The 16,576-nt window shown below is 33.9% G+C and overlaps 1 protein-coding gene across 1 annotated transcript; it reads left to right on the forward strand.

Moving 5' to 3' along the window:
• Positions 1-1,008: 1,008 nt before the first annotated feature.
• On the forward strand, positions 1,009-14,288 carry LOC107419082 (protein LEO1 homolog). Its single transcript, XM_048473726.2, has 12 exons — positions 1,009-1,271; positions 2,184-2,503; positions 2,984-3,116; positions 3,232-3,417; positions 4,892-5,068; positions 7,173-7,304; positions 7,948-8,127; positions 8,211-8,342; positions 8,650-8,754; positions 8,845-9,102; positions 13,378-13,529; positions 13,976-14,288. The coding sequence occupies exons 1-11, from the start codon at positions 1,155-1,157 to the stop codon at positions 13,510-13,512; spliced, it is 1,875 nt and encodes a 624-aa protein (XP_048329683.2). The 5' UTR covers positions 1,009-1,154; the 3' UTR covers positions 13,513-13,529; positions 13,976-14,288.
• Positions 14,289-16,576: the final 2,288 nt, after the last annotated feature.

Consider the following 16,576-nt stretch of genomic DNA (forward strand, 5'->3'; position numbering starts at 1 on the left):
AGGCACCAGATACAAGTAAATGAGCCCAACTAAAAAAGTTGAAGAGCAAACCAGCCACATAGCAAGAAATAAAAAAGGAACATTAACATTTTGAATCTTTAATAATTTCTTCAAATTTTAATGACTGATACTCATACATGGTTTAAGAATTTAACCTGTATACAATTAAAATATATACTATAAAAGCTTATAAAAGCTTAACACGAGCTTTATTCCAAACAAAAAAAAAAAAAAAAGCTTAATACGAGCTGGATTTTTCTAGTTTGTCTAAAAAAATTAAAATAAATTTAAAGTTTTCCTGCTAAATAAAAAAAAAAAATCAAATTAAAGGGGGTGTATTCAATTTAGAATTTGAAGAATTTTAAAAGTCTTTTAAAGTTTTGAGGTATTCGATTTAGATTTTAAATGAGTCCATACAAATCTAATGATATTCAATTCAGATTTTGATGGATTTTATAAAAGTCCATTAAAATCTAGATATATTCAATTAGGACTTTATAAAATTCTTTTAAAATCTGATGGTATTCAAAAAGTCATTGATTTTAAAAGACTTTAAAAAATGATGAATTTTAATGGATTTGAAATGATTTTAACAGGGAAATTGTGAAGAAAATTCTCAATATGAAATCCACCTTTAAATCCAAAGATTTCATTGGATTCTTACAAAATCTTTATAGAATTTGTAGAATTCCATAATAATCCATCAAATCCTTTAAAGTCTATAATTCATTTTAAATCCATCAAACTCTAAATTGAATACATCCCTCAAAATTATTTCATATGAGAACCGCGAAATCGAAGACTTCCAGACAAGACCATAGACATAGATTGCCACGTGTAAATTTGCGGGTCCCACATCATAGGATTAAGATGGAAAATTTAACTGCCACGCAAGCTCGCGCATGTTGCACTAGTGGCAAAAATATAGCAATTTTTCTCATTTAAATAAAAAAAATATTTAAAATTGATTAAAAAAATTAATATAATTTTAATCCTCTCACAAAACCCAGAATTGCTGGGCCAAAAACGTAGGGGGAGAGAGAGAGAGTGAGAGAGAGAGAGTCTCAGATCCGCTCGCTGACCTATCGAAACGGTCGGAGAAAAGCTCATTCACAGAGAGAGACAGAGAGAGAGAGAGAGAGAGAGAGAGAGAGATGGGGGGAGAGGAGAAGAGGCACCAGATGATGCAAAACCTCTTTGGCGATCAATCCGAAGAAGAGGAAGAGGTGGATTCCGAGCACGAGTCCAATCCCCAGCCCAATTATGCCTCTGTAATAATTTTAATTTTTCTTTTTCTTTTTCTCGAATTTTTGTTTTAATTTCAGATACAAATTTCATATTAGGAATGCTGAAGTGATTGATATAAGGTGATTGATTTAGGTCCCCCCTTTAAATTTTCTTGCTGGCTTGTTAAGTTTTCTCTGCATGTATAGCGTTTAGGGTCTGGGAAATTTTTCTTTTTGATGATTAATAGTTGGTTTGTTGAATTATATGTGTATATATATATATATATATGTAAATATATATGGCTACTTTTTAAGTTAGAGTTAATATATTGGCTTATGGACCAGTAAGTATAACTTATAATCATACATTACTTTTTGTTTGCAAGTGAAGAATGAGAGCAGGCTGTGAGGAAGTGGAGCTTGTATTATTTTTTTTTTGATTATGTATGTAATATTTCCTATAAACTAGAGTTCTTTGGGTTAATTAGTTTTTGGGTTTAAAATAAAATTGTCACTTTATATTTTCCTTTTGAGTTTATCAATGGTGATTTGGAAACGCGATGGTTAGTGTTTAAGTAATAATTGGCTACAAAAAAAACCTCCCCGGCTCTTTAATTTCCAATGGGCTTTTTTCCAAGTTCGTGTGACATGGTTTACTACTTGCTCAAAACGCTTCCTTAACAACCGAAGAAGGTGTGGAAACATCTTTTTATTGGACATTTAGTGGTTATTAGGGGAATTTTCGATTGTGAACGATGAGAGAAGTTGAAATTTTCCCATAGTGATAAGATTTGATGGGGTCAAATAACTTCTGTTGACTATTTTCTTTTGTTTATGCTTATGGTTCCTCGAGTTTTCCTACTTGGTAAAACTTCCTTCATGTTTATTTGTTCAAGATGCTATATTGTACGTGAATGACTAGGTGATGGTTTTATTTAATGTAATTATTCTTTTCAGGATGAAGGAGAAGGAGGGCTGGAGCCTGAGGGTGAAGGTGAAGTAGAGGGGCAGGGAGAGGTGGAAATAGAGAGTGAAGGAGATCTGCGTGAGGTAGATCCTGATCCTGGAGAAAGTGAGGGTGAAAGAGATCAAAGTTCGCAAGAGGTAGAAGTAGGTGATCAAAGAGAAGAAAGTGAAGGAAAATATACTGATAGTGATGAAAAAGAAGAGCTAACAAGCAGGAGGCGCAATGTTATTGAAAGTGGATCTGAGAGGTCTGAGGAAAACCATTACCCTGACAATGAAGACGATGAAGTTGATCAGACTAGAAGTCCAAGGTATATATATCTCTCTTACTCTCTCTCCCTTTCTCCCCCCCTTCCCCCACCTTTCTCTCTCTCTCTCTCTCTCTCTCTCTCACGCACACACATGTTCCAATGTATAGAACACCATGTTTTCCTTATTTCTTGCTTTGACTTTTGCAAACACCTATTTTCATATACATCAAGAATATTTTTAGTTTTTTCTGGCATACATTTTTATAATTTATTTGAAAAAGTTTTTCAGTTTGAACCCTGATTAATTTGAAATTTTGGATGAAAAATACATTTTGTTAATTTGTTTTAAAAAGAACATTCGCTACATGGTCTTTCAGGTTTTGCATCCATTTTAATTATCAATTATGACTGGATTTGACTTTTAAGAAAAAGGAAGAGAAGATATCAAGTCCACTATCAGATACTTGTGTGTACTTTTGCTTGCAAAAACTAAGCTGTCTGGTTTGACTCTTAATGTGAAACTTGTCTTCTTATCTGTAGATCACCTGAAGAGGAGGAGAAGGATGGTACTCATGTTGCACATACTGCTGCTGTGCGTAATGTATTTGGGGACTCTGATGAAGAAGATGCTGCAGGTTATGCCATTCCGAATGACATTGAGCATGACTCTAATGTGTGTTTTTCTTTTCCCTTTCATAAAGTAATGTAGTCAATTTTGCATTTGTTGATACTATCGTCATCCTTGGAGTTATGGTTAAAGGATGATATGAGTTATTTTGCTGCCTTAGAGATCCCCCATGGAAGAAGAAGGAATCTATGAGAAGAGTCTAAGACCAGAAGATGTTGTGCCTGATGAAGATGTTCACTATGAGTCAGAAGAGGAAAACAATGAGGTGAAAACGAAAGAGAAACCAGTTGGGCCCCCATTGGAGCTAGAGATTCCATTGCGGCCTCCTCCTGCTCGGCCTGATAAGGTTTTATCTTCTTTATCCTACACATTTATTTGTCAAATACTCTTTCTTCAAGAGGTTGTAAGACCATTTTTAGCTGGATACATTTTGTATTGTTCTATTTATATAGAAGGTGATATTATTTATAATTTTCTGGTCTAGTTTTTAATAACAATCTTATATGCAAGTTTTAATGTTGTAAGAAGTGGCATAGCATAGGATAAACTATCTCTTGTTGCAGTTAGGGTGTAACTTTGTTTAAAAAAATTTGCAAGATAACTGTTAGTTACATACTTGGCAAGAATTTATTCAAATAGTGAACCAGATTAAAATCAAAGAAAAATAAAAGAGAGGAAAGTTGTTTAAGTTTTTCTCTTTGTTGCAAAATTTAGCATTTGAGGTTGGTTGTTATGGCTGGGGAAGGGCCATATATATATATATATATATATATCTTGGTATCTGTTTTGGATCTAATCAGTATAGAGCTGTGTTTTGGGAGCTAGTGAAAGCTAAAGTGTTTAAGAGCCTTGATGGATGGAAAACAACCTTTTTCCCCGGGGAGAGAACGTACTTTAGTTAAGTCTGTTTTCTCTTGGTATTACCATGTATTATCTAAGGTTGTTTAACTTTCCTAAGGGAATGGGAAGGAATTTTGTTGAGAAAGTTTTGTGGGAGTGGTTTGGTGAAGGGTTTCAGGTGCATTTGGTTTAGACTTTTTGACTTTAGATGAAATTAGAAAGTAAAAATTTGTGGAGATTAGTATTTTGGGCTATGTTAGGTAGTTTGGGTGGACAGGAATGAAATAATTTTTGAGAATAAGTTTCATGATGTGAATTACGGTTGGGATTGGACCAAGTTTAATAATTCTTTTTGGGCATCGTTTTCTAAATGATTCAAATAATCTTGTTTTCATGACTAATTTTGTTGGGAGGATGTTTTGCATAATGATGAAGGCTTAGCTTTTTTTTCCTCTTTTGCTCATGTTAAATTTTGAGGAATTCTCATTCTCTATTTATGTATTGAATTCTTTTTTTAAGAATTAAAATTTTTTATCAGAAAAGAAAAATGGAAAGAAGTTTTACTCTTTATTGCTATTCCTAGGATGCATGAACAGGAACATGCTAAAACTATTGTTGTTTGAGATGTCAATATTCTTAGGTCCAAGGTGTTTGCTATATAAACATATTTTCATTTATCTCCTTGAAAAAAGAAAATTAAGAATTTGAATACGTTAATGAGATGATGGCCATGCAGTGGGTTCCCTTTGTTAAAATATATATGCTACATAATTAGGGCATTATATTGATGTGTAATTTTTCCTTTCAAAGTGCTGTTATATTCTTTGTTTCTTGCAACAATAATTTGTTTTGTTTATTCATTATATGTTTAATTCACTGTCTATAATACTCACTGGCCTTCTGATTTCTGTGAACTTGAGAAAGTTCTACACTAAATCAATTTCTTGCCTTAATGCATTGTCAAATTTTATTTGTTGTAGATGAACATGATTAAAGTTTCTAACATCATGGGAATTGATCCAAAGCCATTTGACCCTAAGACGTATGTTGAGGAAGATACATTTGTGACGGATGAATCTGGATCTAAGAAGCGTATTCGCTTGGAAAATAATATTGTGCGCTGGAGGACTGTTAAGAATCCGGATGGCACGACCTCTGTAAGTAACTACACTTAATTTTATTCTGTCATACATCTTCAAGCATAGATATATTCTATGTGAGTGTCATGGTGAGGCTCTGCATGGGTCAACTGTTTTTGTACATGAGAAAGACACGTGCATGCTTTTTTATATTACATTCCACTTAGGGAACTAATTTTAGCTGCCTGGATTTTTTTTTTACTTTGCAACTTTTTATTTTTTTATTTTCCTTTTATGTTACTCTGTTTTGTCAATGTTTAAATGGATTGTACTTTTGCATACTTTGTTTCTACTTGGGTTACTTTGTAAGAAGATGGAAAATTCCTTCTTTTTTGTGGTTCTGATGAATGAAATGGTCCCTTAGATGGCAAGGAAAAAAAAAAAAAAAAAAAAAACCATGGATTTTTAGTTCTTGCCATTGGTTACTGGTTGAGCCACTGGAATGGAATGAGATAACATCAGAAGACTACGATCCCCCCGAAACCCGGAAGGCAGAGTAGTTTATCAGGGTGTAGGGCACAATGCATTTCTTTGATAAGGGTTTACTTCTTTTACAGCATGCTTCTCGCTGCCCTCTGGGAGTTATGAGGGGGGAATGCTCTCTTTCTCAAAGGTTATGTACCATCAAGCTTTAGCATATGATGAAGTAATTTGCAGTTGGCAATTTGCTCTTACAGAATGTGAATGTAAGGGTTGTATTTTATACTTTATATTTAGTCATCATCAAAACCAAAAGCTTAAAAGTCAGGTACGGAAAGTGGTTCCTACTCATGGAGCACAATAGAGTTAGTTTTGAATGAAAGAGCTCTGCACCATATTAATTTACCATCAATTGTAAGAAATTAAAATGTTAGGAAGTCAACCCAACTATATAGATCAAGCAAATGCAATAGGCAACCAACATTTTATGAGTAAAGACGATTATTATCTCCCCTCTTATACTTCTAGTGTGTAATGTAGACCAAATCGTTTACGGTGCTTGTTCATGAAATTATCACTTGCCCAACAGAGAAAGCCTCTATTTCAGTAGCAATGGGGTTGTTTGCAATATCCAGTTTTTTCACTATTGCCTTGATGTTATACTTTGGTCTTGCAAACTAATATGTAGTCCAAAAAGTTTAAAAAACTGGTTTATATGTTAAAATAAGTCAATAGGACATTGAATTGACCCTCTGTATAACAGTTTTAGTAAATAATACAGGAAAGATTTTGGGTAAAAGGATGCTGACAATATTTTTTTCTCTAAAATTTCTCTAATGTGCAAATGAATGCCTTTTGTGTCGCTTACCATACATGCATGAAGAGTGTGTATGAGTTGCTAGTGTTATTGTAGCTTTGGGTTAAGAATGGTAACCTAGCTTCATATAGTGTTATGGAACATTGTTTTTCGTAGCTTTCTTGTCTGTTTTTGTTATTTTTTGGCACTCTTCTACGGTTTTTGGTGTATCTTTTTTCACTCGGTCATGATTGAACAAAGATTAATTGAACTATAATTTGCTGTGATCTTGACATGGAAGACAGGTTTAATATTTTGTATTTACTTATTGGCATATTACTCAATAGAGAACTTTTATTTGGATGTGAACTTACATAAAGTATCGTCAACTTAAAGTGAGCATAGGTCAGTAAAAAAAAGGTCAAGAAACTATAAATCATGCATTTGTGTGCATGATGAATGAGTACTTAAGCTTAATTCTTCTTCATTCTACCTCCTTTATGTGGTAATGTGAGTATAATATAGTATGGTTATATACTCAACTAAATCTTTATGCAAATTAATAATTGACCATGTGCCAGAATATAGAGCCGACTTGATGGTATCTATAATTTACCAATTTCTTTTATACAAATTTTTGTATCATGATCAAACAAGATTTTAGAATATGCTTAGTTCATAGCATAATATAACCATCTATGTACAAATTGTTGATTGTTATAGATGAATTTTTAAAACTTAGGACAACACTTGTTAAAAGTAATTATTCAACTTGTTCATTTCATTTCTTTTTTGGCTTTATGAGTGAAGTTTACTTCAAGTTTACTACGGTAAACCATTTTATCATCCAAAATAAAATTTTGCTCAAACGTTGTCTAATGAGTGTTTGTCCATTTTGGTTTTTAGCGTGAAAGCAATGCTCGCTTTGTGCGCTGGTCAGATGGCAGTTTGCAGTTGTTAATTGGCAATGAAGTCTTAGATATATCTGTGCAAGATGCACAACATGATCAAGCACACCTTTTTCTCAGACATCAAAAGGTGAGTTTCCCAATACGTTTGATGTTTGTTACATATGGTATCATTTTATTCTGCTTCCTGTTTGATGAAATCTGGCCAGCCTGCAATGTAGGATCTAGAGAACCTTGAATAAATTCCCAAAGTGTGAAACCTTTCTTCATTGCTCTTTTTGCTTGGTTTGGTTACTAGAACCATTAAACTTCTTTAAATTAATAGTTTGCTTATGATAATTTCGGGTAATACTTTCCTCAGGCCATACTTTTATGCATTCCGTGATACATAATTTTATGCATTCCCCTGTATGTTGGATTACCATCAGATCAATTTTAAATTCCTGGTTGTTCTTGGATGCCAGTTTGTCCAGCTATGATGATCAGTATGTCATGTCCATTGTTCACTGAATCCTGAATGTATATGTTGTTTTGGAAGCCTTCTCTAAAACCTTTCATTGTGTATGGATGTCATGGTGTTTTATTTTCAACTCCATATTCTTCTCTCAATTTCATTGTGTATATATGTATATATATACACACACACACTTATGTATTGCTGATGTCTTCAGCATCTATATAAATTTTCAGTTTTTCTCTTTTAGCGGTTTATCAATAGTCTACTTTATCTGGTCTTTATGGAGAAGTTGTTCCTGAATCCTTAAAACTTGCAGGGAATCCTCCAATCACAAGGAAGGCTTCTGAGAAAGATGAGGTTTATGCCATCATCCTTATCATCAAATTCCCATAGATTGTTGACAGCTCTTGTTGATTCACGGCATAAAAAGGTGTACAAGGTTAAGAACTGTGTTACAGATATTGATCCTGAGAGGGAAAAGGAGGAGAAAGAAAAGGTAAATGGCTGCATAAACATCTGAAGCGTGTTTGGTGTTGAGTGTTGTGTAATTACCAGTCAACTTTTCTTGTGGTGTTTTAGGCTGAAAGCCAAACAATCAGAGCTAATTTACTCCTTAACCGGAAGAGGGAAAAGGTGAGCCGGAAGTATACACCAACTGTGGAAAGGCGGCGTCAACTCTCATCTGGGTTTTTGGAAGATGCTCTTGATGAGGTAGGGGGAAGGGTATTCCTTATTTATCCTTTACCCTGTAAGAGATTCTATATTGTCTTAAAATTCTGTATCCAAATATTTTACAACATGCTTCAATAATTAGACCACCTTCAGTATATTAATTTTTATGTTATTATTATTATTTTATTGTCTTGGGTGGTCGTGTGGGGTGTGTGTGTGTGTGTGTGTGTATGAGTGGTGATGTGCAAGATGCTATAGTTATCTAGATGTATGTTTTCTCAAGTGTTGTTTGTGAGACCATTTATTCAATCTGAATTGAATCTCTTGATTGTCAACTTTTGTTAAGGATGATGAAACAGATTATTATGATTCTCGTCGTCCTCGACACCGCTTTGATGAAGATCTGGAATTTGAAGCTCGGGCAGAGAAACGCATTTTGAATGCTAAGAAGGTCTAATGACTTGGATTTGAGTGCATTACCTTTGCCCTGGTATGAAATTTATTGCTGTCAATGCTAAACTGTTTGCACTTTCAACTATAGTCACAGGGAACCAAAGATGTCTCCCGTAAGTCATCCTTGCAAACTGCCAAATCGTCAAAACGACCTGTGGACTTCTCTGACAGTGATAGAGGTGATTCAGAGTATGAAAGTGATGGAGAAGAAGATGAGAGGTCTCCACCACGTAAAAGAATGGAGGAGCCTGAGTTGGAGTATGAAGAAGATGATGAAGAGGACGAAGAAGAACATGAAGAAGAAGCAGAAGCAAATGAAGCATCTGATGAAGAGGAGGAGGCTGAGGTTTGTCCCCTTTTTGATTTTTCTCCGTCAAAATAAATTTAACCCGATGTTCTGTAGTCTTTACATTTCATTTCAGCCTGTATTATGTCAGATGACTCTAGTACAGGAAATAGACTTGGGTGGTGTTTGTTCATTTTTATTCTTAACATAAATTGATTTGAATATGACTTAACTCGAAATAGACCTTACCTTAACGCATAAGTATTTTTCGTTTGATCTAGAGGGAAGTGTTAAGTTTGTTTGCTTTTATGTGTAGAAAATTCTACAAAATAACACTCTACTTAGTTGTTTTATAAATTTTATGTGTTATGACTTGAATTAAATTATTATTAAATTCATTCCTACTAATGGTGATGATTAAAAAATATATTTCTTCCTAATGATGGTAAAAACTCAGTAGGATGTGGGGACCCTGTGTAGAACAGCAGGGGCTTTGGTAGGTAATAAAATGGAGATGCGATTGAAAATGGAGAAACTCGAGGACCAGGACAGTCCAATATAATCAATTGAAGAAACCTTCAATTATACCGAGTGGAAATTTCTGATATACCAGAAGGTTTTTGCTATCAGTACGGTTAAGGAGCTTGGGTACAGTAATTTTTTTGAGTTCTTCTGTCACCACCTGACACCTCTGCTTTCTTGTTTCTTCTTCCTCTTCCCCTTTGGATCTCTTCAATTTCCCTCAAGTCTATTTAGACTTGCCTTTCTTTTTGAAAAACATACAAAATACAAAGAGGAAAATCATAGTTGAAGAAAAATCAAGGCCAGTCTGAAAATGGATGTTAGAATTAGGGTAGTTTATCATTCATTAGCAAATGAAGCTTCTGTTCATGACTAGTAAAAAGAGTGAGCCAAAAGAATGGTGATGGAGAGCATGGGAGTGAGGGGGGCAGAGAGAGAGAGAGAGCATGAGAGAGGGTGGATTGAATTTGGGTTCTTGGAGGAAGGATGAACAATTTTGCAATTTATTTTATTTTTTTATAGTTCATGTAAAAATCATGAACTTTGGCCTTTTCTTTTAAGAAAAAAAAAATGTTTTAGATTTAGTTGAAAGGGCAATCTTATCTTTCAAGCAACTGAAGAAGAGTCCTTTTTTTTTATTTTTTTTATTTAATGTAAATAAATAAATAAATAAGAAGGTATGATAATCCTTTTTTTATAGAACAATTAAGGTCCTAGTTGTTTTCGCTTTTTAGAAAACAAAGTCTTAGTTAATCTTGTTTTAAATGATAATTGTTTTTCAAGTTGACTAGAAATACCATCTTAATCTAAAGTGCACCGTGGTGTGGTTCAAGGTGAGAAGTTGCAGAAACTCTCAAAAGCACTGCACTAGGGAAGCTTAGGGCCCACTGGGAATGATTTCCATAGTGGTCGCTTCTCCTTCTTCTTAGGGCCTGTTTGGGAAGTGATTCCTCCCCTCTAAGAATGGAAGATTCACCAAGTAGTTGATTCTTCTCAAACAAAATCACTAAAATCATTTTTAGATTTTATTTTGCCAAACACCATAAGAAGTGATTATATCTTTGCAGCAGTGCTTTAGAGCTATAGGAATCACTCCCAGATTTTCCCTAACCTATTGAGAGCTTCTGAATCATGCTTTTACCTGAAAGGAAGGAGAAAATATGAGCGTGCTTCTTCTAAGCTTTTAATGCCTCTAATATTTGACTGTCCCGATTAAAAAGGTGAAAAAAAAAAGATTAGACACCCCCTCAAGCCACAGTCGTATCCATAGACAATGCACACTACATACCACGTACACTACGTACCACGGTCATTCCCACACACCAGCAGCCACCATACCCGCAGCCACAGCCTTAAAGAGCAAACAAACAGTTAAGAAGTTGTTGTTGTTGTTTTCTCTTTTTTTTTTTTTTTTAATTTTTTTTTTAATTTTTAATTTATTGAAAAAGTCGTAGTTTATCTTTTTTAAACAATAAAACATTGTTTTGCAAATCTAGTAACTCTATTAACTATATATCTCTATCTAAAGTGTTCTTTGGGCTGTACTTCGGGGTGAGATGTTTGAAAAATTCTCCGAAGTGTTGTACACTTGTGTAGAGTCCTGAGGTGGTGCACTTCTCTCATCTGAGGCATAGGCCTCATTAAGGTTATAGCATTGAGGCATCCTATGGCCGCCTCACATCGAGGCGTGCTTCTAGGTGTATACCTCCCATGCTTTTTAAAACAATTTTTACAACCTAGGAGTGATGAAGCTTACACCCTTGTATGCTTTTAATGTCTTCAAGATCTGAGCATGCCGTGAATGCTTTTAATGCCTTCAAGATCTGAGCACACCTGTATGCATTTAATGCCTCCAAGATCCGAGCACTCTTCATCTGATGTTTAGAAAAGGTTCAGGGATCACCATATCCGCAGCCATAGCTGTGCCTAATTCTAACAGACACTACGTAGTCATGACCTTTCCTATACTCCGGTAGCCTTAGCCTCCGGACACTCCATCGTAAAGCAGCCATCATTCTCAGACCCATAGTTGTCAAGATGTGTATTTTGATATGTTTCATTTTGTGAAAAAAGTGTCATGTATCATATGATATGCTCTTTAATTATAATATGCTATAAATATTATATAATATATATTTATGTTTGTGTGTGTATTTATCATATATAGTTACAGGTCTTTATGGTATTGCCAAAAAATCATTTTCCTGGTTACATTTATACATCTTAAACATAAATAAAAAGCTTCAATAATTAAGTTAAACTATGAAACTCATTATTAGATCATAAGTCCTAAAACTTCCTAAACAACTAAATGTTCATTTCTCGGTCATTAATTTCTTTTTTAATGGCATCATGATCTTCATCCTTTAATGTGAAGAAAATTTCACTCGTTAGTTTTTACAAAATAACATAGATTTACACGAAACTTAATCTGTTTCATACAAAAAGACATTTTTTTGATAAATTATTTTGAAACATACTTATTTTTATGACATGTAGTGTAACAGATGATACGTTACAATTTCCTATACACGTAAGATTCTCGGTTTTCGGTCTGTAACAATACATTTTGTATGTATCGTATATCATAAGATGCTGACAGCTATGCTCACACCCACTGCCAATTAGTACACTCCATCACAGCCCACAATGTATGGATATATCTGCATAATTAGCAGTCTTTTTAATGTCTCTTTTGGTCTTTCCCGAGATCCACTCTCCCATCTCACAAGAATTTCCTAAACTGCAATTTTTTTACTTCTATTCCATAAAAGTCTTACCTTTTTACTTAATTTATCTTTCCACGTTTCTAACGGGGTTATAAATGACAGAAATGAGACAGCTGGATGATTTTCCTTTGCATTATTGCCATGTTTTGATAGCTTATTGATGGAGAACAGAAGTAATAAAGTATTTAGGATTTTATGTTTTATTACTTTATTATTTCTATTCTCCATCACTTATTGTTGATTTAATGATCATATGGTGATGAATGTCAGTTTATAGGGCTCAAAAATGGTATGCTTGATGGTATATGCTATGTTTATAACCAAACATATTAGATTGATAGGCTGTAGGAAATGAATGCATGAATGGTATCTCCTATATTATGCTAGATTGGGAATTTGTTTGTTACTATAGATTAATCATGCTTGTACTTGTAAATCTTAACAATAATAGTGGAAATTAGATGATTGAAAAGCTAATGCTTCACCAGCTCAAGGTTTATGCCTTGTGCCATGGATAGTTAGACAGCTAGATAATGTTTGTTTGCATTTTAGTCACCCGATGATTTGAGATCATGTGATTTGAATGATGATTATGGGTATATAGGGATCTGTGAAATGTATTTTGCATGAATGGTATCTTCTATGGCAATTTCTATAATTATTTTATTTTAGATTTGTCATAATTATAATTGTAAATCTCAAGAATAAATTTCAAAAGTGAATACCTGGAAAACTAACTCCTTTACGCAGCGAGGTTTACGTCTTGTGCCAAGGCTAGTAGAACTCCTTGTAGTGATTTGGAACATTATTTTAATGAAGCAAGCTTTAACTAATCAGGCAACTAAATCAAACATCAACTAAAACCAAATCAAATCCCAGTAATTATCCAAATCAACATTTAAACCTAAATTACTTAAATACCCCAATTATTTAATAAGTCCTGGTAGAGCCTCTGCATCATGTGGTGTATGACGAAAAACAATAAGTGCCCCATCTTATGTATCCATAATTAAAAGTTGCTGGGGTCTATGACTTAAAAGGATTAGTATTTTTTTTTTCATCCTGTTTCTTGGTTATTTTGTAGGAGCCAAGGCAAAAGGGTAAGGAGTTGGGGCAGAGTCTTAAGCGCAAGGGTTTCGAATCAGAGGAGGAATCTCCTCGAAGGAAGACTTCAAGTCATCGCCGAATGGCAGTTGTTTATGATAGTGATGAGGACTGAAAGTTCAAGAAATTAAAGTGAGTGTTTTTCTCAAAATAAATGATAATATATTTGGTCCTTAACTGTTCTATCTTTAACTGTTCTACCAGTGTTGGAAGTTGAACTGACTTAGAGAAGCTACAGAAATGACTGGTTTTCCAATAAGCTTAGTGAATTTTTTTAAAATATTTGCATTTTTCTTTTATGTAAATACAAAGAATGCTGTTTAGTAAGGTTTTATCTGATTGATTTATTTATTTTTTTTCCAAATTTGCTGCATATTTCCATCCTATTTTATGATCTACTTAAGAACATCTCATCTTCTCAAGATGGCGGAAATGTACAAGGTTTTGGTGCTGTGTTGAATTAGTGGATATGAATTGTTTTGCTTTTTGTATGGTTGATCTCATGGATAAAGTTTGGCCAACTTTTAGCAGCAAATATTTTTTAGGTTTAGTCATTGAACTCTCTGACATTGTTTCAGCAAAAATTTGGTTACTTTATCTTCATCTTGGGAATGAGCTGGAGACTGAAGTGGAGAAGATCCATGCTATTTGCAGCGGAAAACAGTATATGAATTATTTCTTGCTACTGGTATTGCAGCAAATTGTAGAGGTTTTCACATTTTTTTCTTGTGGTTTATTTTTATATAGACTTGTCATAAATAAAATTTTATGTTCACTTTTCATCATCGGAAATCATTGTTTAGATTGTAAATATTCAACAAGAGATGTTTCTGTAACATGGAGGATGAGTTAAATTTCTGGAAATTTTATGGAACAATTTTCTTCTTGATATATGGGAATACATTTTAAGCCCTCCAGCCCTCTTCACCATACTACAGACAAACCTTATTTGTTTGTTTATTTATGGGAGACTGAACTGTGATATTGGCGTGGGTTTTTAGTTAAATAGTGTTGTGGAAGTGACACAGTTATTATACAGGGTTGAGAACCAAGTTGGAGATGTTACAAATAATTTAGAATGCAAGAAATTTTTTTGTTTTTTTTGTTTTTATATTCCGAGATCATTGTAGGGTTATATAGTGTTGTTTTTGTATAGGTGTTATTATTATTTTTTTTGTTTGCTCTAATTTGAAACTAGGCTAATTGATTCTTCTTTCATAGTCAATTGGTAATTCTTTTTAATGGGTACTTTCTTGGAAGGTCTTATTTGGTTCTTATATATTTTTGTGGGAGTTTCTTTTTCTATGGACATATATATATATATATATATATATATTTTGAGCAACTATGGATATTTATTTGTACCAAGGAAATTTGAAACAACTTTTAAAACAAGAAAGACTTTGGAGACTGGCCTATTTGTCATGTTTCTCTTGTTTTTCAGAAATCCAGAAACGCCTTGCATGTGGGGATGTTTTGCAAAGGGAGGGATTGGCCTTTTCAATCCTTGTTTCCATGGGGAATCTATATCTCCATTTTTGCCTATTCCTCATACCTCGGTTATTGGGAAGGGATTCCGCACACGGGAAGGTTTCCAGAGTCCCTGTTTTTGTCTTAGAAAACAATTCTTTGTTTTACAAAATAGAAAGCTGTTTTTCAGTTGAATTTGGCTTTTTGTTACCAGTGTTGATGATTATAAGTGGAACCAATGGAATCGTTGCTGATTTAAGTTCGAGAAATTACCAAATTTCTGTTTGAATGTGGAAGGATGGAACATGAAACACGATATTGCAAACAAAGTTACCAAAAACGCATTCCTGTGTTATCTTTTTTGTTCATGATAAAGATCTAAAAGCCTAGGCCACTTTAGTCTTTACTAAAAACGGTGGTCACTAATACTTTTGTCAACAGAACTAGCTCTTTTATCCATGGCTATTGTTTCATTCTCTATCTGGTCTGCTCAACAGTCCAATGCGATATTTTCAACTGTGGTATCTATATATCATGCACGAAGGAAAATATTTTTCTCGGGGCCTCTCGATCAGCGGGCATCAACTCATGGTCACCATTGAGGAATTATCTTGTAATGAGGATAATGTTAATCCAAATTTGAATGGTGTTAGTTTAGATTCAAAACTTGGATTATCTAAATCTTGTGCATATACTAAATTAGTGGACATTAGTTATGAATATGAAGGAGCCCTGCAACAATCCATTATCATCAAGTGGAGTTAACGTCATTTTCAAACCCCCTAGATTGGTAGGATCTACTCAATTGCACCGTAAACTTTTCAAGCAAAATTTGCCTTCTTTTGCAGTGTTTAATGCGTATATGGTTCTAAATGATATGACTGAAGGTAATGTGGTGGAGTTAATTGATAAAAGTTCTTTGCCGGATATTACAGCTTCAAAATGCCTTTTAACTCTTCTTCATTAAAGATGGTAACAAACAGTGGAAACAATTGATCCGAATTCGATGGGGACTTTAAATGTGTATGATGCAAGACTAACTCAAAGCGTAATATTTGTTTCAAGCCTTGTTTCCCTAAGAAGCGTAAGGAACAAGAAAATGCTCTCTTAAATGAGGAAAGTTTAAAAGAGGTTGAAGCGGTGGATTTAGCTGCCCCTAACCACCTTCCACGGTCCAAATGATAATGACGTCATGGAATTGTCATGGTTGGGGAATTAAAGGCTGTTGAATGCATTTTTTCCAATTCAAACCTTAAATAGTTTGTCTTTTGAGACTAACGTGGTAAAGTTTAATTTTTATCGTCTTCGTCGAAGATTGCATTATCGTCATATTGCCATGGCAGATGCAGTAGGAGGCATTGTTATTTTCTGATAGTTGGGATGTCAAATTGGCAACTTATCTTGTTCAGAAAAATTGATAAGTTTCTTCTGTTTTATAGAAGGGTTTCCTTTGTTTATAGTTGTAGACTTTTCTGAGATCATTTGAAATCATGGGAATGGATTATCCTTTCAAATGATTCTTCTATCCCTTGGATCTGTTTAGGAGATTTCAGTGAAATTATTCCAAGAATATAGATATATATATATATATATATAGAATTTTGTCGATAGCCGTGGTTATATATATATATATACACACACACACACACACACACATATATATATATATATATATAGAGAGAGAGAGAGAGATTAAATTTAATGGAAAC

The sequence above is a fragment of the Ziziphus jujuba genome, chromosome 2, assembly GCF_031755915.1.
Source record: "Ziziphus jujuba cultivar Dongzao chromosome 2, ASM3175591v1".
Lineage (NCBI taxonomy): Eukaryota > Viridiplantae > Streptophyta > Magnoliopsida > Rosales > Rhamnaceae > Ziziphus > Ziziphus jujuba.

Bases quoted from the DNA above. Each gene is read 5' to 3' on its own strand.
- LOC107419082 (XM_048473726.2), top strand. From the start codon at position 1,155: ATGGGGGGAGAGGAGAAGAGGCACCAGATGATGCAAAACCTCTTTGGC. The intron at 2,504-2,983 runs GTATATATATCT...TCTTATCTGTAG, and splicing joins GATCAGACTAGAAGTCCAAG to ATCACCTGAAGAGGAGGAGA. The intron at 3,117-3,231 runs GTGTGTTTTTCT...TTGCTGCCTTAG, and splicing joins ACATTGAGCATGACTCTAAT to AGATCCCCCATGGAAGAAGA.